The sequence below is a fragment of the Toxotes jaculatrix genome, chromosome 19 (genome assembly GCF_017976425.1).
Source record: "Toxotes jaculatrix isolate fToxJac2 chromosome 19, fToxJac2.pri, whole genome shotgun sequence".
Classification (NCBI taxonomy): Eukaryota; Metazoa; Chordata; class Actinopteri; family Toxotidae; genus Toxotes; species Toxotes jaculatrix.
Window position 1 is genome coordinate 2840450 of NC_054412.1, and position 25852 is coordinate 2866301.

The following is a 25852-nucleotide window of genomic DNA, read 5'->3' on the forward strand; positions in this document are numbered from 1 at the left end:
GGTTACCGGGGGTTAATATGAACTGAAAACCGACCGTGATGGAGGCTAACCGCCACACCGAGGTTAGCTCCGTTAGCAGAGTTAAATGTCAGCTCACACCGCCATGAAAAAGCCTGCTGAGTCACTTTTAGTTAGTCCGAACATCCTGTCGTCCACTGTGGGTTTAGGGAAACGACCATTTGCCAGAGTTTTACATGATTCTTTTTTATTTTTTATCTCAGTAAAATGGAATAATCTCTTAACAAATTTATGCTAACATTAGCGAACGTTGAGTTCTTTAACGCTGAGTTCGCTAACTTTGGTTAACGTTGTCCGATCATGCCTATAACGCCTTTTACTCTTGGTGTTTCTTGTAGTGGGTTGACAATTAAATTTAAATAACAAACTGTAGGTGGTGCAAAATGAAATTATTCGGGATTTATTAAATGCATCCCCTCAAACTGAAGGGGATGGGAATGAATGTCAGGGTGGAACAATAGAAGCTGCATCACGTGTAAACTAATGGCTGTGGTCCACAAACAAATCAAGTCGGTTTTAATTATGTAGCTCAAAACACAATCCAACCCAGACTCCCCAAAACTTGCTTAGTTTAAGTTATATACGTTTAGTATTTTCCGTAAAGGTTAACACCAGTGCTGGTTTAGTGGCTGTGTTTACTTATCACACATATTTATCTGCATCCATTTTTTCCCCCAGGTTCTGTTTGGGTTATGACGGTTACTGATGCTGCTGCCATGCAGTCAGTGCTGGGCTCCAAACGTCAAAGGTAAGTAAAACAATGTGGAAAAGCTGTAAATCGTCATATTTGATAAGCTGGAACTAGCAAATATGATTCATTTAAATTAATGTATTAACAACGTAGTTGCTGATTAATTTTCTGTCAATTGACTAATTCAGAAATTGATAATTTAGGTCATTTATCAAGTATAGTAGTCAAACATTTATTGGTTTTAGCTTTGCAAATGTAAGCTTTGGTTGTACAGTCTTGTTAAATCTTTCGCTTTTGGACTTTTTGGTGGACAAGAGAAAGCATGTGATGACAAGATCTTGGGCTCTAGAAATGTGCGCTGGGTATTCTTCACTCTAATCTGATGTTTTATGTTCCAAACGATTAATCCAGAAAATAAATAATATGAAATAAATAAAATGAAAATAAGTGTTAGTTGCAGCCCTAGACTGAGTAACTAATTGTTGCAGCTCAACTACGTAGTGTCAGTTATATTTTGAGTGAATGAAGGAGTCTTTTTAGACACAGCTTCATTTTTCTTAACATAAACATGTGAAATGATTCACACGTTTTGAAGGACGATAACATGAGCCTCTTTAATTTGCAGGTCTCAGAATTCTGGTCCGTCAGCACCATGTGCCCTTTGGCCAGTGGACCTCAAGCTAACACACTTGGACTGGAACCCTGAAGCCACCCTGATTCACTTCCAGGGACAGTACCTTACCATATGTGAACTGGACTATAACATCTTGCAGGGAGAAATACAGAATGTGCCAAAGACAAAAGCTGAAGTGGATATTGGAGAGTTTTGCCTTGTAGAGGATTTGGCTTCAGCCCGCTGGTACAGAGGAAGAGTTCAGAACCGAAAAGAAGGCTTGTTTGATGTATTCCTCATAGATCACGGTAATGTCTTGAGTGTCGACGTCAACCACATATCTTCCTGTTCAAATGACCTCTTCATCCTACCTTCAAAAATAGTTTGCGGCTTTCTTGCAAATGTGTTACTGCTTCAAAGTTGTCATTCTGTGGTGGAAGAATACTTGTCAAATCTGATTGGAAGAAATGTCACAGGTTACATTCAAGCCCTCCTTCCCCACAAAGTCCTTTTATTGGAAGCCCCTGACATCAACAGTGACCTTGTTAGACATGGGTTTGGAAGGCATGTGGACACAGATACTTTCCTCCTGTTGGTTGAGATGCTCACAGAGGTGCCGCTCAAACCAAACATAGAGCCAGTTCCTGACTTACTCATTGAAAAGCCAAGGGGACAAGAGTTTTGCTTCAGACCATCCAGTTTGCAGGCATATGAAGAGATTCTGTCATTCTGTCAGCCTAGATTGAGTTGTGGGACACATGCTAAAGTGCGAGTAACTGCTGCTGTCAACCCTGGGCTGTTTTTCTGCCAGATGGTCAGTATGGAAACAGATCTTTGGGAAATGTCAACGAAGCTGGCTAAAGCTAGTGAGCACAAAACTGAGGAATTTAAACAGACGACTCCAGAAAACCTGGGTTTACTCTGCTCAGTTAAAGGCAAAGATGGTAAATGGTACAGAGGCTTTGTGCAGTTTCTTCCCATCAACTCTCGTGTTAGAGTTTTGTTCATTGACTATGGATTCTTTGAATCTGTCAACGTTGAGAACATCCACAGGCTTCCACCTGATCTCTCTTCGGCACCCATCATGGCATTACCATGCTCACTCTCCTCCCTGAGTCATCAGGATGAGGCTGTCAAAACTCAGCAGATGAGTTTGCTCAAGGCAGGCTTGCTTGGAGGACTGTTGGATATGGAGATCAGTAGTTTTGATGAAGAACAGCATCTCTATTCCATCACATTGATTGGTGCTGAAGATAATGACGTGAAGGAACCTGAGCCTATTTCAGAGCTTCCCAGAAGGGAAGCTGAGTCTGTTTTTCAGACTGAAGAATTGTCACCTCAGGGTGGCTATTCGTACTGTGAGACTGTCATGGGCAAAGCACTGGAAGCAGAAGAGGCGCAAGTGGACTCTGTCTTTGTGGGGTATGTCGAGTATGTCCAGAATCCAAGCCACTTCTGGATCAGGACACAAAAACGCAAAGATGAGTTTGAAGAAATGATGACAAAAATGGCAGACCACTTCAGTCAAGTGAAGCTGGATGAAGATGTACTGGTGAATCCCAAGCTTGGGACAATGTGTTGTGCAGTTTATGAGGAAGACATGAATTTCTACAGGGGTGTAGTGACAGACACTCTTGAACATGGAGCTGAAGTTCTCTTTATTGATTTTGGGAACACTGGGAAAGTGCCACACATGTTGATCAAGAACATACCAGAGGCATTTGCCAGTAAATCAGCGTTTGCCTTTTGTTGTGCTCTTGCTAATGTTTTCCCTTTGGATGAAGTCTGGACCAGTGCTACCTGTGACTTTTTCAGAAAAATTGTTTCAAACAAAGTCCTGCTAGTCCGTGTTGTCCACAGGAGAAAAAACAAATTTGTTGTCGACCTCTATGAGATGGGAAGTGACAGCAATCAGAGTATCACCGATCTCCTGATCTCTTCAAAACAAGTTGGATATTGGAACAACATTTCCTCAGAGCCTGTGGTGAAAGACAACACAGGTGTGACAGAAGAAACAAGGTGCCCAAGATCTAGTGTGACGCCCGACATCAGTGGGGATGCAGAGCAACTGGAGTGTGAGGAGGAAGATAACACATGCAAAAATGAAATCAAGGAGGCTCAAGCCCCTGCCAGCTTCAGAGCTTTACGAATCAAGCCAGGGTATGAGTTTGCAGTGCACTGCTCTTACATCAGTTCTCCATCAGATTTCTGGTGCCAGCCTCAAGATAAGGTTCCAGCTTTGGAGGAGCTGATGGATAAAATTCAGCAGTATTACTCAGCTAACACAGTTCCCCTCCAATCAGGGGTTTCCTGTTGTGTCGCCAAGTCACCGGTAGATGGAAAATGGCACAGGGCCATCATAACAGAAAAACAGAATGGTCATGCCAGAGTGATGTTGGTTGACTGTGGCTTTACCATCAAAATCAAAGAGCATAATCTTCAGGCAATATTACCTGAATATGTCTATTTGGAAGGACAGGCTTTCAGGTGCAGCTTTTCCAACCTGATTGAACCTACTGACTCCAAGAACTGTGGGGACTGGAGTCCAGAGGTGTGCAACTTGATGAAAGATTTTGTCTTCAACAGCTCAAGAGGCCTAAGATGTAAAGTTGTCTCACAGCTGAATGTGCAAAATAAAGGACTGTGCAATGTCGTGGACCTCTACAACACCCAGACCCAACAGACCATAACAGGTTGGCTTGTGGAACAAGGCCTAGCAAGAGAAGCAACAGTCTTAACAAAGCAACTGTCGGCAGCATTACCTGAGTCTTTTGTCTACTCTTCATATGATCTAAGCCCAGGAAATGAAGAACAAGTCTATGTGACTCATGTTAGCAGTCAGTGGGAGGTCTATTGCCACCTTGCGAGAAACACTGAAATCATCGAAGAGCTTGAAGAGAAAATCTTGGAGGAGAGTGAGAAAATGATGAAAGCCAGTGCGAGAACTGTTGTGAGGAAGCTGTGCCTGGCAAAATACTTGGATGGCAAATGGTACAGAGGCTTGGCGCATCCAGTTCAGTCGCCTCTCCATCTCAGTGTGTTTTTTGTGGATTATGGAAACACAAACATATCTGAGAAAACCCATGTCATGTTCCTTCCCAGGGACTCTGCTGATTTGTTGTACACACCCATGCAGGCTGTGAGATGTTGTCTTGCTTCAGTGTCCAAGAAAGAGCTCTATGCAGATGTGAAGGAATGGCTTGATAGAGCAGTCCTCAACAAGCAAGTGAAAGCTGTCATACTTCAAAAGAGCGAAGATGGTTCATTTATTGTTGAGCTGTTTGACGGAGATGTTAACATCAATGAGAAGGTGAAGGATCTCATTTTTAGTCTTTCACCTAAACCAAAGATCATTGTCAGTTTTGACACAAGCAGCAGAAAGACCGAACATAGAACTCACCACACGGGAAACACAAACACCTCATTCAAGTGCAGGAGTCAACCTGAATGGGAGGCTTCAAATTCTCCGTCATTGAACTGCTGGAGAAGTACTCGAGTTGGGAATGCACCCCAAAAAAAGAAAAACAAAAAAGAATATGTTGATGGGGAAGCTCAGGACAAGAACACAAAACTCAAACAGCAAAATGAGGACAAGACAAAGAGCTGTGTCCTGATAAAACCCTGGAAAAACTCTCAAGTAAAACAGCAAAGAGAGTACTTGGATAAAAAAACAAAGTCAGAACAACCACAAAAAACAAATGGAACAGAGATCCCTCTCCTCTCATGTTTGCCTGCAAAGAAAATCAGCGCAGGCCTCAGGGCGAATTGTTTCGTCTCCCACATCAACTCAGTCAACAGCTTTTACCTTCAGCTGTCAGAAGATGAACCTGCTATCTTGAAAATGTGTGAAGATCTCAACTCAGGTATCTTCAGAAATTCCTTAAAGGCAACCACATCTTTGAGAACCAATGACCTTGTCTTGGCTGAATATGAGGAGGATGGTGCTCTGTATCGTTCTGTTGTGAAGGACTATGAAGGCAGTTCTCGCTTCAGAGTTGAGTTTGTTGACTATGGGAACTCAGCGGTTGTGGGGAGGGAGAATATCTGCTTGATTCCAAAGGAGTATCTCACTCAGCCAAGATTCAGCATATCATGCTCTTTGTTGGACACAGGGGCTTGTGAAAATGATGCTTCTTTCACTGACGCTGTAATGGAGAAGCCTCTTATGGTTGACTTTGTTCGTCAATATGGAACTCACTGGGAAGTCAAAGTTGAGATTCTTGATGAAGCAGTTGATCCTCCAGCAGCACTTCAAGCAGCTGTTGAAAACAGTCCTGTAAACCAAAAAGAAAAGGAGGTTCCTGCGAGCTCAGCTGAAATAGAGGAGAAAGTGAGATCCTGTGAACAGACCTACCTCAGACCAGAAATGAGCGAGAGTGAAATCACTGAATCCGAACAAACGGTGCCACCTGTTAAAGGTGAAAATGTCATGCTCAAAACACCATGTGTCACGCTGTCAACCAAACTGAAGGTAAAAACCTGCAGGAGCCGTAGAAGAAGACTCACCGCAAACAAGAGTGATTCAAAGAGGAGTCAGAGAACATCCACATTCTCAGTCTGCATTTTGGCTGAAACCCAAAATGCAGCAGCAGACGTAAAACCCAGTTTGTACTCGAGCCCTTCTCAGAAACTTGCTTTTGCTCCTGTTGATATAGACAAAGTTTACTTTGGCTTGGCTGCTGCAGTGACGACTCCCTTTGAGTTCTGTGTTGTTCTTGAAGACTTGCTTCTAATCATGAACAAAGTGTCCATCATATTGGATGACCTCCCTGGTCAGATGTCTCCTCTCCCTGAAGCCCACCTCATCCATGGCACCTGCTGCCTGGTAAAATCAGACTCCAAGAACAAGTGGTGCAGGTCTGAAATAGTGCATGCTGACACCACTGTGGTCCTAAACCTGGTGGATTATGGCCATTATGAATGCATACCATACAAAGACTGCTCAAAACTGAAAAGGCTTCCAGAGGAGCTAGTGAAACTCCCAAAAGTGACGTACCCATGCATTTTGCGAGGGGTGAAGCCAGTTGGAGTGGACGAACAGTGGACAGATGAGGCGGCAGTCTTCTTCCAGCAGTGTTTGTACCAGAAGAACCTCCAGATCTTCTTCAGAGAGTTTGTGGCAAACACACACTGGAAGGTGGATATTTTGACAGATGGCCTCCATGTTGCCAAGGAGCTGGTGGATGCTGGACTTGCCAATTATATCGACGTCACGTTGGGACTCAGGTATGCTTGTGTCAGTCTCTATACTCTATACATTCTTTTGGAAGTAGCTTTCAGCCAGCCCTTTATTTAGATTACTTTGAATTTTTATTCTATATATTTTAAAATGGACTCATTTAAAAAAATCTTACATATTACAATTAATAACGTTGAAATTCTTAAAACGTGACAATTTTGTTTTTAGTAATGCTATATTTTATATATGCTGATACACAGCATAATCAGTAGTTCTTTTTCATTTGTCCCTTCAGTAATTTCTTCCATAGTCTGTCCTCCCTGCCATAGGACACTGGAACTCCAATCATCACTTCATGCAGCAGGAAAAATGTTTTAATGCTTTAGAAATCAATTTAATCCTGTCAGTTCTAAAATCAGAGCATATTGTAGCAAAAATCAATCAAATCACCAGAAGAAAAATGTGTGCACATTTTCAAGCTGAATACATAAAACTTCACCTTAACTCTCATATATTCAGATTTCAGGAGCAGATTCCCTGTGAAGCCCCTCCTGAAGGCCCCGACACTGAGGAAGAGTGTGGCCAGGAAGATGAAGAAGTCTCTGATGGGAAGTCACATCTTTCAAATGGGGCCACTGATGAAGCTGAGGAGAAGATGCCACTCAGCTCTTCCTCTATGTGTAGTCATTGTAAGAACCGTACTTTATTTTACTTAATGGCACCTCTCACTTGGTGAGAGAGAAACAGCATTTAGATTTTGCTGTGTATCCTGCACATATAGTGAATTGACCATAAAAATCTTTTTGATCTTTGATCTTTAGTGTAGCATAACATTGTACTGTACAGTCCTCTCACTCTGTGTTTGTCTTCGTCTGTTTCAGGTTTCCTGATTTGAATCTCTGTGGTTCAGTCATCTGGCTAAAATGAGCAGCGAGGCCTTGCACCAGTTTCCTGGGTGTCCAGCTTCACATTATTACAAGTGAGATACTTCTTGTTTGGTGTTTTTGTTAAATGTTAAGCCTTAGAATTTTGAATGCGAGTGGTGGTCCAGAACCATATTAACGTAACTTCAGTTTACCAATACTACTGCTACCTTTAATTCACCTTAAAAGACTTTGTAGACGTTGTATTTATTTTTGGAGAAATGTATTTTTTGTTTTATTGACTTAGCCTGAATACTTTTTGAAGATTTAAGTCAGCAGAAGCTATGTTGTTTTCCATAAATGCACAAGAATTCTGAGTTAATGAACAGTTCAAGATTAAGTAGTTTTCCTCATACAGGGTCTTTGCATTAATAAGGTACATGTTACATGTTTACATGTTACTCATGTTATATATCCATTTAAACTGTTCCAACAGTGCTTTATGTAAAAAAAAAAACATGTTGATGAGAACTAATTATAAAGTAGCCAAGGGGTCTTTTAAGTTTAAATTTCACATTTGTAAATAGATCTCATTTGACAGGAAATCTTTTTTTTTCCAGATGAACCAAAAAAATGTACCCAGTTACTAACTCATAAGTGAAAGCACAAGAAATCGTTTGTGAGCAGTTGGAATATTTCGACAGTTTGGTTTGACTGTTTTACAGTTAGTGCCTTATGTTGAATAAATATTTGAGTTGAATGTAGTGAAGACTTTTCAGGTGCAAAATTAAATCTTTATGGCTTGTTACTTTTATGTCACATATTTTTTCCTCTGAGCTAGTAGTGGCTCAGAGGTACATTAGTGGTGTTGTAAAACTGAATACAGAAAACTCAATAACGCCACCACTGGATGGCGTTATTGAGCCGTGATTGATTGGTTTTGGTTGCAGTGTAGTTGGACATTGTATCATTCGTCCCTGACTGTTTAAACATTTAATGTGATGTAAGAGTCAGACCGGATTCTCGCTACGTTTCAGAAAATCTTCCAGGATTAAAAGTGTTACTTAGTTTGTGTGTGGAAGTAAAATGTCGTTGTCAGAAGTGGGATTCAAACCCAGGCCTCCAGGCCTCCAGGGGAGACTGCTCAGCCATCCTGACGGCTGAAAGATGTAGACACATAATTCCGCTTATAAAGGTACCATTGACTGTACAGTATTGCTGTCGTGTGTCTGTTGTGTATAAACGGTCGTTTGATTTCGTAACGCTGTGTGTGTCACATTCTAAATCTCGTGTTAGACTTCGAACCGTGTTAACTGAACACTAGTGATGGTCCTCTGACACGCGAGACACCGCGACATGCGCAGATAAAGCAGTTGTATATTTTTAGTAAGACCTCAAAATGTCATAAAAAACGTCATAGGATAGTAAGGCGTCAAAATCGACCAAAAAAAGTCATATTTTGTTTTTGCCTCAAAATGTCATAAAAATGGTCATAGTATAGTAAGGCGTCAAAATCGGCCAAAAAATGTCATTTTTTTGACTGACATCAAAATGTCATAAAAATGGTCATAGTATAGTAAGGCGTCAAAATCGGACAAAAAAAGTCAACATTTTTTTCGACCTCCAAAAGTCATAAAAAACGTCATAGTATAGTATGGCGTCAAAATCGGACAAAAAAAGTAAAAAAAATTTTTGACCTCCAAAAGTCATAAAAAACGTCATAGTATAGTAAGGCGTCAAAATTGGGCAAAAAAAGTCAAAAAAAATTTTGACCTCCAAAAGTCATAAAAAACGTCATAGTATAGTATGGCGTTTTTTTCGGCCAAAAAAAGTCAAAAAAATTTTCGGGCTCAAAAAGTCATAAAAAACGTCATGGTATAGTATGGCGTCAAAATCGGGCAAAAAAAGTCAAAATTTTTTTTGACCTCCAAAAGTCATAAAAAACGTCATAGTATAGTATGGCGTTTTTTTCGGGCAAAAAAAGTCAAAAAAATTTTTCACTTCAAAATGTCATAAAAAACGTCATAGTATAGTATGGCGTTTTTTTCGGGCAAAAAAAGTCAAAAATTTTTTCGGGCTCAAAATGTCATAAAAAACGTCATAGTATAGTATGGCGTTTTTTTCGGGCAAAAAAAGTCAAAATTTTTTTTGATCTCCAAAAGTCATAAAAAACGTCATAGTATAGTATGGCGTTTTTTCGGGCAAAAAAAGTCAAAATTTTTTTCGACCTCAAAATGTCATAAAAAACGTCATAGTATAGTATGGCGTTTTTTTCGGGCAAAAAAAAGTCAAAAAATTTTTTGACCTCAAAATGTCATAAAAAACGTCCTAGTATAGTAAGGCGTCAAAATCGGACAAAAAAAGTAATTTTTTTGACTGGCCTCAAAATACCATAAAAATGGTCATAGTATAGTAAGGCGTCAAAATCGGACAAAAAAAGTCAACATTTTTTTCGACCTCCAAAAGTCATAAAAAACGTCATAGTATAGTATGGCGTTTTTTTCGGCCAAAAAAAGTCAAAATTTTTTTTGACCTCCAAAAGTCATAAAAAACGTCATAGTATATTATGGCGTTTTTTTCGGACAAAAAAAGTCAAAAATTTTTTCGGGCTCAAAATGTCATAAAAAACGTCATAGTTTCGTAAGGCGTCAAAATCGGACAAAAAAAGTCAAAAATTTTTTTTGACCTCAAAATGTCATAAAAAAACGTCATAGTATAGTATGGCGTTTTTTTCGGCCAAAAAAAGTCAAAAATTTTTTCGACCTCCAAAAGTCATAAAAAACGTCATAGTATAGTATGGCGGTTTTTTTCGGCCAAAAAAAGTCAAAAATTTTTTTGACCTCCAAAAGTCATAAAAAACGTCATAGTATAGTATGGCGTTTTTTTCGGCCAAAAAAAGTCAAAATTTTTTTCGGGCTCAAAATGTCATAAAAAAACGTCATAGTATAGTATGGCGTTTTTTTCGGGCAAAAAAAGTCAAAAAATTTTTTGACCTCAAAATGTCATAAAAAATGTCATAGTATAGTATGGCGTTTTTTTCGGGCAACAAAAGTCAAAAATTTTTTCGACCTCCAAAAGTCATAAAAAACGTCATAGTATAGTATGGCTTTTTTTTCGGGCAAAAAAAGTCACAATTTTTTTTGACCTCCAAAAGTCATAAAAAACGTCATAGTATAGTATGGCGTTTTTTTTCGGCCAAAAAAAGTCTAAATTTTTTTCGACCTCCAAAAGTCATAAAAAATGTCATAGTATAGTATGGCGTTTTTTCGGGCAAAAAAAGTCTAAATTTTTTTCGACCTCCAAAAGTCATAAAAAACGTCATAGTATAGTATGGCGTTTTTTCGGACAAAAAAAGTCAAAATTTTTTTTGACCTCCAAAAGTCATAAAAAACGTCATAGTATAGTATGGCGTTTTTTTCGGCCAAAAAAAGTCAAAATTTTTTTCGGGCTCCAAATGTCATAAAAAACGTCATAGTATAGTAAGCCGTCAAAATCGGGCAAAAAAAGTAAAAATTTTTTTCGACCTCCAAAAGTCATAAAAAACGTCCTAGTATAGTATGGCGTTTTTTTCGGGCAAAAAAAGTCAAAAATTTTTTCGACCTCCAAAAGTCATAAAAAACGTCATAGTATAGTATGGCGTTTTTTTCGGCCAAAAAAAGTCAAAATTTTTTTCGACCTCCAAAAGTCATAAAAAACGTCATAGTATAGTATGGCCTTTTTTTCAGACAAAAAAAGTCGAAAAATTTTTTGACCTCCAAAAGTCATAAAAAACGTCATAGTATAGTAAGGCGTCAAAATCGGACAAAAAAAGTCAAAATTTTTTTTGACCTCCAAAAGTCATAAAAAAGGTCATAGTATAGTATGGCGTCAAAATCGGACAAAAAAAGTCAAAAAATTTTTTGACCTCCAAAAGTCATAAAAATGGTCATATTATAGTAAGGCGTCAAAATCGGCCAACAAAAGTAATTTTTTTGACTGGCCTCAAAATATCATAAAAATGGTCATAGTATAGTAAGGCGTCAAAATCGGACAAAAAAAGTCAACATTTTTTTCGACCTCCAAAAGTCATAAAAAACGTCATAGTATAGTATGGCGTCAAAATCGGACAAAAAAAGTAAAAAAAATTTTTGACCTCCAAAAGTCATAAAAAACGTCATAGTATAGTAAGGCGTCAAAATTGGGCAAAAAAAGTCAAAATTTTTTTTGACCTCCAAAAGTCATAAAAAACGTCATAGTATAGTATGGCGTTTTTTTCGGCCAAAAAAAGTCAAAATTTTTTTCGGGCTCCAAATGTCATAAAAAACGTCATAGTATAGTAAGCCGTCAAAATCGGGCAAAAAAAGTAAAAATTTTTTTCGACCTCCAAAAGTCATAAAAAACGTCCTAGTATAGTATGGCGTTTTTTTCGGGCAAAAAAAGTCAAAAATTTTTTCGACCTCAAAATGTCATAAAAAACGTCCTAGTATAGTAAGGCGTCAAAATCGGACAAAAAAAGTAATTTTTTTGACTGGCCTCAAAATACCATAAAAATGGTCATAGTATAGTAAGGCGTCAAAATCGGACAAAAAAAGTCAACATTTTTTTCGACCTCCAAAAGTCATAAAAAACGTCATAGTATATTATGGCGTTTTTTTCGGACAAAAAAAGTCAAAATTTTTTTTGACCTCCAAAAGTCATAAAAAACGTCATAGTATATTATGGCGTTTTTTTTCGGACAAAAAAAGTCAAAATTTTTTTCGGGCTCAAAATGTCATAAAAAACGTCATAGTTTCGTAAGGCGTCAAAATCGGACAAAAAAAGTCAAAAATTTTTTTTGACCTCAAAATGTCATAAAAAACGTCATAGTATAGTATGGCCTTTTTTTCAGACAAAAAAAGTCGAAAAATTTTTTGACCTCCAAAAGTCATAAAAAACGTCATAGTATAGTAAGGCGTCAAAATCGGACAAAAAAAGTCAAAATTTTTTTTGACCTCCAAAAGTCATAAAAAAGGTCATAGTATAGTATGGCGTCAAAATCGGACAAAAAAAGTCAAAAAATTTTTTGACCTCCAAAAGTCATAAAAAACGTCATAGTATAGTAAGGCGTCAAAATCGGACAAAAAAAGTCAACATTTTTTTTGACCTCCAAAAGTTAAAAAAAAAACGTCATAGTATAGTATGGCGTTTTTTTCGGGCAAAAAAAGTCAAAAATTTTTTTTGACCTCCAAAAGTCATAAAAAACGTCATAGTATAGTATGGCGTTTTTTTCGGACAAAAAAAGTCGAAAAATTTTTTGACCTCCAAAAGTCATAAAAAACGTCATAGTATAGTAAGGCGTCAAAATCGGACAAAAAAAGTCAAAATTTTTTTTGACCTCCAAAAGTCATAAAAAAGGTCATAGTATAGTATGGCGTCAAAATCGGACAAAAAAAGTCAAAAAATTTTTTGACCTCCAAAAGTCATAAAAAACGTCATAGTATAGTATGGCGTCAAAATCGGACAAAAAAAGTCGAAAAATTTTTTGACCTCCAAAAGTCATAAAAAACGTCATAGTATAGTAAGGCGTCAAAATCGGACAAAAAAAGTCAAAAAATTTTTTGACCTCCAAAAGTCATAAAAAAGGTCATAGTATAGTATGGCGTCAAAATCGGACAAAAAAAGTCAAAAATTTTTTTGACCTCCAAAAGTCATAAAAAACGTCATAGTATAGTAAGGCGTCAAAATCGGACAAAAAAAGTCAAAATTTTTTTCGACCTCCAAAAGTCATAAAAAACGTCATAGTATAGTATGGCGTTTTTTTCGGGCAAAAAAAGTCAAAAATTTTTTCGACCTCCAAAAGTCATAAAAAAGGTCATAGTATAGTATGGCGTTTTTTTCGGCCAAAAAAAGTCAAAATTTTTTTCGACCTCCAAAAGTCATAAAAAACGTCATAGTATAGTATGGCCTTTTTTTCGGACAAAAAAAGTCGAAAAATTTTTTGACCTCCAAAAGTCATAAAAAACGTCATAGTATAGTAAGGCGTCAAAATCGGACAAAAAAAGTCAAAATTTTTTTTGACCTCCAAAAGTCATAAAAAAACGTCATAGTATAGTATGGCGTCAAAATCGGACAAAAAAAGTCAAAAAATTTTTTGACCTCCAAAAGTCATAAAAAACGTCATAGTATAGTAAGGCGTCAAAATCGGACAAAAAAAGTCAACATTTTTTTTGACCTCCAAAAGTAAAAAAAAAAAACGTCATAGTATAGTATGGCGTTTTTTTCGGGCAAAAAAAGTCAAAAATTTTTTTTGACCTCCAAAAGTCATAAAAAAACGTCATAGTATAGTATGGCGTTTTTTTCGGACAAAAAAAGTCAAAATTTTTTTTGACCTCCAAAAGTCATAAAAAAGGTCATAGTATAGTATGGCGTCAAAATCGGACAAAAAAAGTCAAAAAATTTTTTGACCTCCAAAAGTCATAAAAAACGTCATAGTATAGTATGGCGTCAAAATCGGACAAAAAAAGTCAAAAAATTTTTTGACCTCCAAAAGTCATAAAAAACGTCATAGTATAGTAAGGCGTCAAAATCGGACAAAAAAAGTCCAAATTTTTTTTGACCTCCAAAAGTCATAAAAAAGGTCATAGTATAGTATGGCGTCAAAATCGGACAAAAAAAGTCAAAAATTTTTTTGACCTCCAAAAGTCATAAAAAACGTCATAGTATGGTAAGGCGTCAAAATCGGACAAAAAAAGTCAAAATTTTTTTTGACCTCCAAAAGTCATAAAAAACATCATAGTATAGTATGGCGTTTTTTCCGGGCAAAAAAAGTCGAAAAATTTTTTGACCTCCAAAAGTCATAAAAAACGTCATAGTATAGTATGGCGTTTTTTTCGGACAAAAAAAGTCAAAGATTTTTTTGACCTCCAAAAGTCATAAAAAACGTCATAGTATAGTATGGCCTTTTTTTCGGACAAAAAAAGTCGAAAAATTTTTTTGACCTCCAAAAGTCATAAAAAACGTCATAGTATAAGGCGTCAAAATCGGACAAAAAAAGTCAACATTTTTTTTGACCTCCAAAAGTCATAAAAAACGTCATAGTATAGTATGGCGTTTTTTTCGGCCAAAAAAAGTCAAAATTTTTTTCGACCTCCAAAAGTCATAAAAAACGTTATAGTATAGTATGGCGTTTTTTTCGGCCAAAAAAAGTCAAAAATTTTTTCGACCTCCAAAAGTCATAAAAAACGTTATAGTATAGTATGGCGTTTTTTTCGGCCAAAAAAAGTCAAAAATTTTTTTGACCTCCAAAAGTCATAAAAAACGTCATAGTATAGTATGGCGTCAAAATCGGGCAAAAAAAGTCAACATTTTTTTTGACCTCCAAAAGTCATAAAAAACGTCATAGTATAGTATGGCGTTTTTTTCGGCCAAAAAAAGTCAAAAATTTTTTCGGGCTCAAAATGTCATAAAAAACGTCATAGTATAGTAAGCCGTCAAAATCGGGCAAAAAAAGTCAAAATTTTTTTCGACCTCCAAAAGTCATAAAAAACGTCATAGTATAGTATGGCGTTTTTTTCGGCCAAAAAAAGTCAAAATTTTTTTTGACCTCCAAAAGTCATAAAAAATGTCATAGTATAGTATGGCGTTTTTTTCGGCCAAAAAAAGTCAAAATTTTTTTCGGGCTCAAAATGTCATAAAAAACATCATAGTATAGTAAGCCGTCAAAATCGGACAAAAAAAGTCAAATTTTTTTTCGACCTCCAAAAGTCATAAAAAACGTCATAGTATAGTATGGCGTTTTTTTCGGGCAAAAAAAGTCAACATTTTTTTTGACCTCCAAAAGTCATAAAAAACGTCATAGTATAGTATGGCGTTTTTTTCGGCCAAAAAAAGTCAAAAATTTTTTCGAGCTCAAAATGTCATAAAAAACGTCATAGTATAGTAAGCAGTCAAAATCGGGCAAAAAAAGTCAAAATTTTTTTCGACCTCCAAAAGTCATAAAAAACGTCATAGTATAGTATGGCGTTTTTTTCAGCCAAAAAAAGTCAAAAATTTTTTCGACCTCCAAAAGTCATAAAAAATGTCATAGTATAGTATGGCGTTTTTTTCGGCCAAAAAAAGTCAAAAATTTTTTCGACCTCCAAAAGTCATAAAAAACTTCATAGTATAGTATGGCGTTTTTTTCGGACAAAAAAAGTCAAATTTTTTTTTTACCTCAAAATGTCATAAAAAACGTCATAGTATAGTAAGGCGTCAAAATCGGACAAAAAAAGTCAACATTTTTTTTGACCTCAAAAAGTCATAAAAAACGTCATAGTATAGTATGCCGTTTTTTTCGGACAAAAAAAGTCAAAAATTTTTTTGACCTCAAAAAGTCATAAAAAACGTCATAGTATAGTATGCCGTTTTTTTCGGACAAAAAAAGTCAAAAAAATTTTTTGACCTCAAAAAGTCATAAAAAACGTCATAGTATAGTATGCCGTTTTTTTCGGACAAAAAAAGTCAAATTTTTTTTTTACCTCAAAAAGTCATAAAAAACGTCATAGTATAGTAAGGCGTCAAAATCGGACAAAAAAAGTCAAAATTTTTTTTGACCTCAAAAAGTCATAAAAAACGTCATAGTATAGTATGCCGTTTTTTTCGGACAAAAAAAGTCAAAAAATTTTTTGACCTCAAAAAGTCATAAAAAACGTCATAGTATAGTATGCCGTTTTTTTCGGACAAAAAAAGTCAAAAATTTTTTTGACCTCAAAAAGTCATAAAAAACGTCATAGTATAGTATGCCGTTTTTTTCGGACAAAAAAAGTCAAAAATTTTTTTGACCTCAAAAAGTCATAAAAAATGTCATAGTATAGTATGGCGTTTTTTTCGGCCAAAAAAAGTCAAAAATTTTTTCGACCTCCAAAAGTCATAAAAAACTTCATAGTATAGTATGGCGTTTTTTTCGGACAAAAAAAGTCAAATTTTTTTTTTACCTCAAAATGTCATAAAAAACGTCATAGTATAGTAAGGCGTCAAAATCGGACAAAAAAAGTCAAAATTTTTTTTGACCTCAAAAAGTCATAAAAAACGTCATAGTATAGTATGCCGTTTTTTTCGGACAAAAAAAGTCAAAAATTTTTTTGACCTCAAAAAGTCATAAAAAACGTCATAGTATAGTATGGCGTTTTTTTTGGACAAAAAAAGTCAAAAATTTTTTTGACCTCAAAAAGTCATAAAAAACGTCATAGTATAGTATGCCGTTTTTTTCGGACAAAAAAAGTCAAAAAATTTTTTGACCTCAAAAAGTCATAAAAAACGTCATAGTATAGTATGCCGTTTTTTTCGGACAAAAAAAGTCAAAAAATTTTTTTTTACCTCAAAAAGTCATAAAAAACGTCATAGTATAGTAAGGCGTCAAAATCGGACAAAAAAAGTCAACATTTTTTTTGACCTCAAAAAGTCATAAAAAACGTCATAGTATAGTATGCCGTTTTTTTCGGACAAAAAAAGTCAAAAATTTTTTTGACCTCAAAAAGTCATAAAAAACGTCATAGTATAGTATGCCGTTTTTTTCGGACAAAAAAAGTCAAAAAAATTTTTTGACCTCAAAAAGTCATAAAAAACGTCATAGTATAGTATGCCGTTTTTTTCGGACAAAAAAAGTCAAATTTTTTTTTTACCTCAAAAAGTCATAAAAAACGTCATAGTATAGTAAGGCGTCAAAATCGGACAAAAAAAGTCAAAATTTTTTTTGACCTCAAAAAGTCATAAAAAACGTCATAGTATAGTATGCCGTTTTTTTCGGACAAAAAAAGTCAAAAAATTTTTTGACCTCAAAAAGTCATAAAAAACGTCATAGTATAGTATGCCGTTTTTTTCGGACAAAAAAAGTCAAATTTTTTTTTTACCTCAAAATGTCATAAAAAACGTCATAGTATAGTAAGGCGTCAAAATCGGACAAAAAAAGTCAAAATTTTTTTTGACCTCAAAAAGTCATAAAAACGTCATAGTATAGTATGCCGTTTTTTTCGGACAAAAAAAGTCAAAAATTTTTTTGACCTCAAAAAGTCATAAAAAACGTCATAGTATAGTATGCCGTTTTTTTCGGACAAAAAAAGTCAAATTTTTTTTTTACCTCAAAATGTCATAAAAAACGTCATAGTATAGTAAGGCGTCAAAATCGGACAAAAAAAGTCAAAAATTTTTTTTGACCTCAAAAAGTCATAAAAAACGTCATAGTATAGTATGCCGTTTTTTTCGGACAAAAAAAGTCAAAAATTTTTTTGACCTCAAAAAGTCATAAAAAACGTCATAGTATAGTATGCCGTTTTTTTCGGACAAAAATAGTCAAAACATTTTTTGACCTCAAAAAGTCATAAAAAACGTCATAGTATAGTATGCCGTTTTTTTCGGACAAAAAAAGTCAAAAATTTTTTTGACCTCAAAAAGTCATAAAAAACGTCATAGTATAGTATGCCGTTTTTTTCGGACAAAAAAAGTCAAAAAATTTTTTGACCTCAAAAAGTCATAAAAAACGTCATAGTATAGTATGCCGTTTTTTTCGGACAAAAAAAGTCAAATTTTTTTTTGACCTCAAAATGTCATAAAAAACGTCATAGTATAGTAAGGCGTCAAAATCGGACAAAAAAAGTCAAAATTTTTTTTGACCTCAAAAAGTCATAAAAAACGTCATAGTATAGTATGCCGTTTTTTTCGGACAAAAAAAGTCAAATTTTTTTTTTACCTCAAAATGTCATAAAAAACGTCATAGTATAGTAAGGCGTCAAAATCGGACAAAAAAAGTCAAAATTTTTTTTGACCTCAAAAAGTCATAAAAACGTCATAGTATAGTATGCCGTTTTTTTCGGACAAAAAAAGTCAAAAATTTTTTTGACCTCAAAAAGTCATAAAAAACGTCATAGTATAGTATGCCGTTTTTTTCGGACAAAAAAAGTCAAATTTTTTTTTTACCTCAAAATGTCATAAAAAACGTCATAGTATAGTAAGGCGTCAAAATCGGACAAAAAAAGTCAAAAATTTTTTTTGACCTCAAAAAGTCATAAAAAACGTCATAGTATAGTATGCCGTTTTTTTCGGACAAAAAAAGTCAAAAATTTTTTTGACCTCAAAAAGTCATAAAAAACGTCATAGTATAGTATGCCGTTTTTTTCGGACAAAAAAAGTCAAAACATTTTTTGACCTCAAAAAGTCATAAAAAACGTCATAGTATAGTATGCCGTTTTTTTCGGACAAAAAAAGTCAAAAATTTTTTTGACCTCAAAAAGTCATAAAAAACGTCATAGTATAGTATGCCGTTTTTTTTGGACAAAAAAAGTCAAAAATTTTTTTGACCTCAAAAAGTCATAAAAAACGTCATAGTATAGTATGCCGTTTTTTTCGGACAAAAAAAGTCAAAAAATTTTTTGACCTCAAAAAGTCATAAAAAACGTCATAGTATAGTATGCCGTTTTTTTCGGACAAAAAAAGTCAAATTTTTTTTTGACCTCAAAATGTCATAAAAAACGTCATAGTATAGTAAGGCGTCAAAATCGGACAAAAAAAGTCAAAATTTTTTTTGACCTCAAAAAGTCATAAAAACGTCATAGTATAGTATGCCGTTTTTTTCGGACAAAAAAAGTCAAAAAATTTTTTGACCTCAAAAAGTCATAAAAAACGTCATAGTATAGTATGCCGTTTTTTTCGGACAAAAAAAGTCAAATTTTTTTTTGACCTCAAAATGTCATAAAAAACGTCATAGTATAGTAAGGCGTCAAAATCGGACAAAAAAAGTCAAAAAATTTTTTGACCTCAAAAAGTCATAAAAAACGTCATAGTATAGTATGCCGTTTTTTTCGGACAAAAAAAGTCAAAAAATTTTTTGACCTCAAAAAGTCATAAAAAACGTCATAGTATAGTATGCCGTTTTTTTCGGACAAAAAAAGTCAAAAATTTTTTTGACCTCAAAAAGTCATAAAAAACGTCATAGTATAGTATGCCGTTTTTTTCGGACAAAAAAAGTCAAAAATTTTTTTGACCTCAAAAAGTCATAAAAAACGTCATAGTATAGTATGCCGTTTTTTTCGGACAAAAAAAGTCAAATTTTTTTTTTACCTCAAAATGTCATAAAAAACGTCATAGTATAGTAAGGCGTCAAAATCGGACAAAAAAAGTCAAAAAATTTTTTGACCTCAAAAAGTCATAAAAAACGTCATAGTATAGTATGCCGTTTTTTTCGGACAAAAAAAGTCAAAAATTTTTTTTTTACCTCAAAAAGTCATAAAAAACGTCATAGTATAGTAAGGCGTCAAAATCGGACAAAAAAAGTCAAAAATTTTTTTGACCTCAAAAAGTCATAAAAAACGTCATAGTATAGTATGCCGTTTTTTTCGGACAAAAAAAGTCAAATTTTTTTTTTACCTCAAAATGTCATAAAAAACGTCATAGTATAGTAAGGCATCAAAATCGGACAAAAAAAGTCAATTTTTTTTGACCTCAAAAAGTCATAAAAAACGTCATAGTATAGTATGCCATTATTTTCGGACAAAAAAAGTCAAAAATTTTTTTGACCTCAAAAAGTCATAAAAAACGTCATAGTATAGTATGCCGTTTTTTTCGGACAAAAAAAGTCAAAAATTTTTTTGACCTCAAAAAGTCATAAAAAACGTCATAGTATAGTAAGGCGTCAAAATCGGACAAAAAAAGTCAAAATTTTTTTTGACCTCAAAATGTCATAAAAAACGTCATAGTATAGTATGGCGTTTTTTTCGGACAAAAAAAGTCAAAAATTTTTTTGACCTCAAAAAGTCATAAAAAACGTCATAGTATAGTATGCCGTTTTTTTCGGACAAAAAAAGTCAAATTTTTTTTTTACCTCAAAAAGTCATAAAAAACGTCATAGTATAGTAAGGCGTCAAAATCGGACAAAAAAAGTCAAAATTTTTTTTGACCTCAAAAAGTCATAAAAAACGTCATAGTATAGTATGCCGTTTTTTTCGGACAAAAAAAGTCAAAAAATTTTTTGACCTCAAAAAGTCATAAAAAACGTCATAGTATAGTATGCCGTTTTTTTCGGACAAAAAAAGTCAAAAATTTTTTTGACCTCAAAAAGTCATAAAAAACGTCATAGTATAGTATGCCGTTTTTTTCGGACAAAAAAAGTCAAATTTTTTTTTTACCTCAAAATGTCATAAAAAACGTCATAGTATAGTAAGGCGTCAAAATCGGACAAAAAAAGTCAAAATTTTTTTTGACCTCAAAAAGTCATAAAAAACGTCATAGTATAGTATGCCGTTTTTTTCGGACAAAAAAAGTCAAAAAATTTTTTGACCTCAAAAAGTCAAAAAACGTCATAGTATAGTATGCCGTTTTTTTCGGACAAAAAAAGTCAAAAATTTTTTTGACCTCAAAAAGTCATAAAAAACGTCATAGTATAGTATGCCGTTTTTTTCGGACAAAAAAAGTCAAAAATTTTTTTGACCTCAAAAAGTCATAAAAAACGTCATAGTATAGTATGCCGTTTTTTTCGGACAAAAAAAGTCAAAAAATGTTTTGACCTCAAAAAGTCATAAAAAACGTCATAGTATAGTATGCCGTTTTTTTCGGACAAAAAAAGTCAAAATAATTTTTGACCTCAAAATGTCATAAAAAACGTCATAGTATAGTAAGGCGTCAAAATCGGACAAAAAAAGTCAAAAAATTTTTTGACCTCAAAAAGTCATAAAAAACGTCTTAGTATAGTATGCCGTTTTTTTCGGACAAAAAAAGTCAAATTTTTTTTTTACCTCAAAATGTCATAAAAAACGTCATAGTATAGTAAGGCGTCAAAATCGGACAAAAAAAGTCAAAATTTTTTTTGACCTCAAAAAGTCATAAAAAACGTCATAGTATAGTATGCCGTTTTTTTCGGACAAAAAAAGTCAAAAATTTTTTTGACCTCAAAAAGTCATAAAAAACGTCATAGTATAGTATGCCGTTTTTTTCGGACAAAAAAAGTCAAAACATTTTTTGACCTCAAAAAGTCATAAAAAACGTCATAGTATAGTATGCCGTTTTTTTCGGACAAAAAAAGTCAAAAATTTTTTTGACCTCAAAAAGTCATAAAAAACGTCATAGTATAGTATGCCGTTTTTTTCGGACAAAAAAAGTCAAATTTTTTTTTGACCTCAAAATGTCATAAAAAACGTCATAGTATAGTAAGGCGTCAAAATCGGACAAAAAAAGTCAAAAATTTTTTTGACCTCAAAAAGTCATAAAAAACGTCATAGTATAGTATGCCGTTTTTTTCGGACAAAAAAAGTCAAAAATTTTTTTGACCTCAAAAAGTCATAAAAAACGTCATAGTATAGTATGCCGTTTTTTTCGGACAAAAAAAGTCAAAAATTTTTTTGACCTCAAAAAGTCATAAAAAACGTCATAGTATAGTATGCCGTTTTTTTCGGACAAAAAAAGTCAAAAATTTTTTTGACCTCAAAAAGTCATAAAAAACGTCATAGTATAGTATGCCGTTTTTTTCGGACAAAAAAAGTCAAATTTTTTTTTTACCTCAAAATGTCATAAAAAACGTCATAGTATAGTAAGGCGTCAAAATCGGACAAAAAAAGTCAAAAAATTTTTTGACCTCAAAAAGTCATAAAAAACGTCATAGTATAGTATGCCGTTTTTTTCGGACAAAAAAAGTCAAAAATTTTTTTTTTACCTCAAAAAGTCATAAAAAACGTCATAGTATAGTAAGGCGTCAAAATCGGACAAAAAAAGTCAAAAATTTTTTTGACCTCAAAAAGTCATAAAAAACGTCATAGTATAGTATGCCGTTTTTTTCGGACAAAAAAAGTCAAATTTTTTTTTTACCTCAAAATGTCATAAAAAACGTCATAGTATAGTAAGGCATCAAAATCGGACAAAAAAAGTCAAAAATTTTTTTGACCTCAAAAAGTCATAAAAAACGTCATAGTATAGTATGCCGTTTTTTTCGGACAAAAAAAGTCAAAAAATTTTTTGACCTCAAAAAGTCATAAAAAACGTCATAGTATAGTAAGGCGTCAAAATCGGACAAAAAAAGTCAACATTTTTTTTGACCTCAAAAAGTCATAAAAAACGTCATAGTATAGTATGCCGTTTTTTTCGGACAAAAAAAGTCAAAAATTTTTTTGACCTCAAAAAGTCATAAAAAACGTCATAGTATAGTATGCCGTTTTTTTCGGACAAAAAAAGTCAAAAAAATTTTTTGACCTCAAAAAGTCATAAAAAACGTCATAGTATAGTATGCCGTTTTTTTCGGACAAAAAAAGTCAAATTTTTTTTTTACCTCAAAAAGTCATAAAAAACGTCATAGTATAGTAAGGCGTCAAAATCGGACAAAAAAAGTCAAAATTTTTTTTGACCTCAAAAAGTCATAAAAAACGTCATAGTATAGTATGCCGTTTTTTTCGGACAAAAAAAGTCAAAAAATTTTTTGACCTCAAAAAGTCATAAAAAACGTCATAGTATAGTATGCCGTTTTTTTCGGACAAAAAAAGTCAAATTTTTTTTTTACCTCAAAATGTCATAAAAAACGTCATAGTATAGTAAGGCGTCAAAATCGGACAAAAAAAGTCAAAATTTTTTTTGACCTCAAAAAGTCATAAAAAACGTCATAGTATAGTATGCCGTTTTTTTCGGACAAAAAAAGTCAAATTTTTTTTTTACCTCAAAATGTCATAAAAAACGTCATAGTATAGTAAGGCGTCAAAATCGGACAAAAAAAGTCAAAATTTTTTTTGACCTCAAAAAGTCATAAAAACGTCATAGTATAGTATGCCGTTTTTTTCGGACAAAAAAAGTCAAAAATTTTTTTGACCTCAAAAAGTCATAAAAAACGTCATAGTATAGTATGCCGTTTTTTTCGGACAAAAAAAGTCAAATTTTTTTTTTACCTCAAAATGTCATAAAAAACGTCATAGTATAGTAAGGCGTCAAAATCGGACAAAAAAAGTCAAAAATTTTTTTTGACCTCAAAAAGTCATAAAAAACGTCATAGTATAGTATGCCGTTTTTTTCGGACAAAAAAAGTCAAAAATTTTTTTGACCTCAAAAAGTCATAAAAAACGTCATAGTATAGTATGCCGTTTTTTTCGGACAAAAAAAGTCAAAACATTTTTTGACCTCAAAAAGTCATAAAAAACGTCATAGTATAGTATGCCGTTTTTTTCGGACAAAAAAAGTCAAAAATTTTTTTGACCTCAAAAAGTCATAAAAAACGTCATAGTATAGTATGCCGTTTTTTTCGGACAAAAAAAGTCAAAAATTTTTTTGACCTCAAAAAGTCATAAAAAACGTCATAGTATAGTATGCCGTTTTTTTCGGACAAAAAAAGTCAAAAAATTTTTTGACCTCAAAAAGTCATAAAAAACGTCATAGTATAGTATGCCGTTTTTTTCGGACAAAAAAAGTCAAATTTTTTTTTGACCTCAAAATGTCATAAAAAACGTCATAGTATAGTAAGGCGTCAAAATCGGACAAAAAAAGTCAAAAATTTTTTTGACCTCAAAAAGTCATAAAAAACATCATAGTATAGTATGCCGTTTTTTTCGGACAAAAAAAGTCAAAAATTTTTTTGACCTCAAAAAGTCATAAAAAACGTCATAGTATAGTATGCCGTTTTTTTCGGACAAAAAAAGTCAAAAATTTTTTTGACCTCAAAAAGTCATAAAAAACGTCATAGTATAGTATGCCGTTTTTTTCGGACAAAAAAAGTCAAAAAAATTTTTTGACCTCAAAAAGTCATAAAAAACGTCATAGTATAGTATGCCGTTTTTTTCGGACAAAAAAAGTCAAATTTTTTTTTTACCTCAAAAAGTCATAAAAAACGTCATAGTATAGTAAGGCGTCAAAATCGGACAAAAAAAGTCAAAATTTTTTTTGACCTCAAAAAGTCATAAAAAACGTCATAGTATAGTATGCCGTTTTTTTCGGACAAAAAAAGTCAAAAAATTTTTTGACCTCAAAAAGTCATAAAAAACGTCATAGTATAGTATGCCGTTTTTTTCGGACAAAAAAAGTCAAATTTTTTTTTTACCTCAAAATGTCATAAAAAACGTCATAGTATAGTAAGGCGTCAAAATCGGACAAAAAAAGTCAAAATTTTTTTTGACCTCAAAAAGTCATAAAAAACGTCATAGTATAGTATGCCGTTTTTTTCGGACAAAAAAAGTCAAATTTTTTTTTTACCTCAAAATGTCATAAAAAACGTCATAGTATAGTAAGGCGTCAAAATCGGACAAAAAAAGTCAAAATTTTTTTTGACCTCAAAAAGTCATAAAAACGTCATAGTATAGTATGCCGTTTTTTTCGGACAAAAAAAGTCAAAAATTTTTTTGACCTCAAAAAGTCATAAAAAACGTCATAGTATAGTATGCCGTTTTTTTCGGACAAAAAAAGTCAAATTTTTTTTTTACCTCAAAATGTCATAAAAAACGTCATAGTATAGTAAGGCGTCAAAATCGGACAAAAAAAGTCAAAAATTTTTTTTGACCTCAAAAAGTCATAAAAAACGTCATAGTATAGTATGCCGTTTTTTTCGGACAAAAAAAGTCAAAAATTTTTTTGACCTCAAAAAGTCATAAAAAACGTCATAGTATAGTATGCCGTTTTTTTCGGACAAAAAAAGTCAAAACATTTTTTGACCTCAAAAAGTCATAAAAAACGTCATAGTATAGTATGCCGTTTTTTTCGGACAAAAAAAGTCAAAAATTTTTTTGACCTCAAAAAGTCATAAAAAACGTCATAGTATAGTATGCCGTTTTTTTCGGACAAAAAAAGTCAAAAATTTTTTTGACCTCAAAAAGTCATAAAAAACGTCATAGTATAGTATGCCGTTTTTTTCGGACAAAAAAAGTCAAAACATTTTTTGACCTCAAAAAGTCATAAAAAACGTCATAGTATAGTATGCCGTTTTTTTCGGACAAAAAAAGTCAAATTTTTTTTTGACCTCAAAATGTCATAAAAAACGTCATAGTATAGTAAGGCGTCAAAATCGGACAAAAAAAGTCAAAAATTTTTTTGACCTCAAAAAGTCATAAAAAACATCATAGTATAGTATGCCGTTTTTTTCGGACAAAAAAAGTCAAAAATTTTTTTGACCTCAAAAAGTCATAAAAAACGTCATAGTATAGTATGCCGTTTTTTTCGGACAAAAAAAGTCAAAAATTTTTTTGACCTCAAAAAGTCATAAAAAACGTCATAGTATAGTATGCCGTTTTTTTCGGACAAAAAAAGTCAAAAATTTTTTTGACCTCAAAAAGTCATAAAAAACGTCATAGTATAGTATGCCGTTTTTTTCGGACAAAAAAAGTCAAATTTTTTTTTTACCTCAAAATGTCATAAAAAACGTCATAGTATAGTAAGGCGTCAAAATCGGACAAAAAAAGTCAAAAAATTTTTTGACCTCAAAAAGTCATAAAAAACGTCATAGTATAGTATGCCGTTTTTTTCGGACAAAAAAAGTCAAATTTTTTTTTTACCTCAAAAAGTCATAAAAAACGTCATAGTATAGTAAGGCGTCAAAATCGGACAAA

General features: G+C 33.2%; 1 protein-coding gene across 1 annotated transcript; it reads left to right on the plus strand.

The window, feature by feature from the left end:
* Positions 1 to 710: 710 nt before the first annotated feature.
* On the plus strand, positions 711 to 7396 carry tdrd15 (tudor domain containing 15). Its single transcript, XM_041064948.1, has 4 exons — positions 711 to 766; positions 1335 to 6548; positions 7021 to 7190; positions 7383 to 7396. The coding sequence occupies exons 1-4, from the start codon at positions 711 to 713 to the stop codon at positions 7394 to 7396; spliced, it is 5454 nt and encodes a 1817-aa protein (XP_040920882.1).
* Positions 7397 to 25852: the final 18456 nt, after the last annotated feature.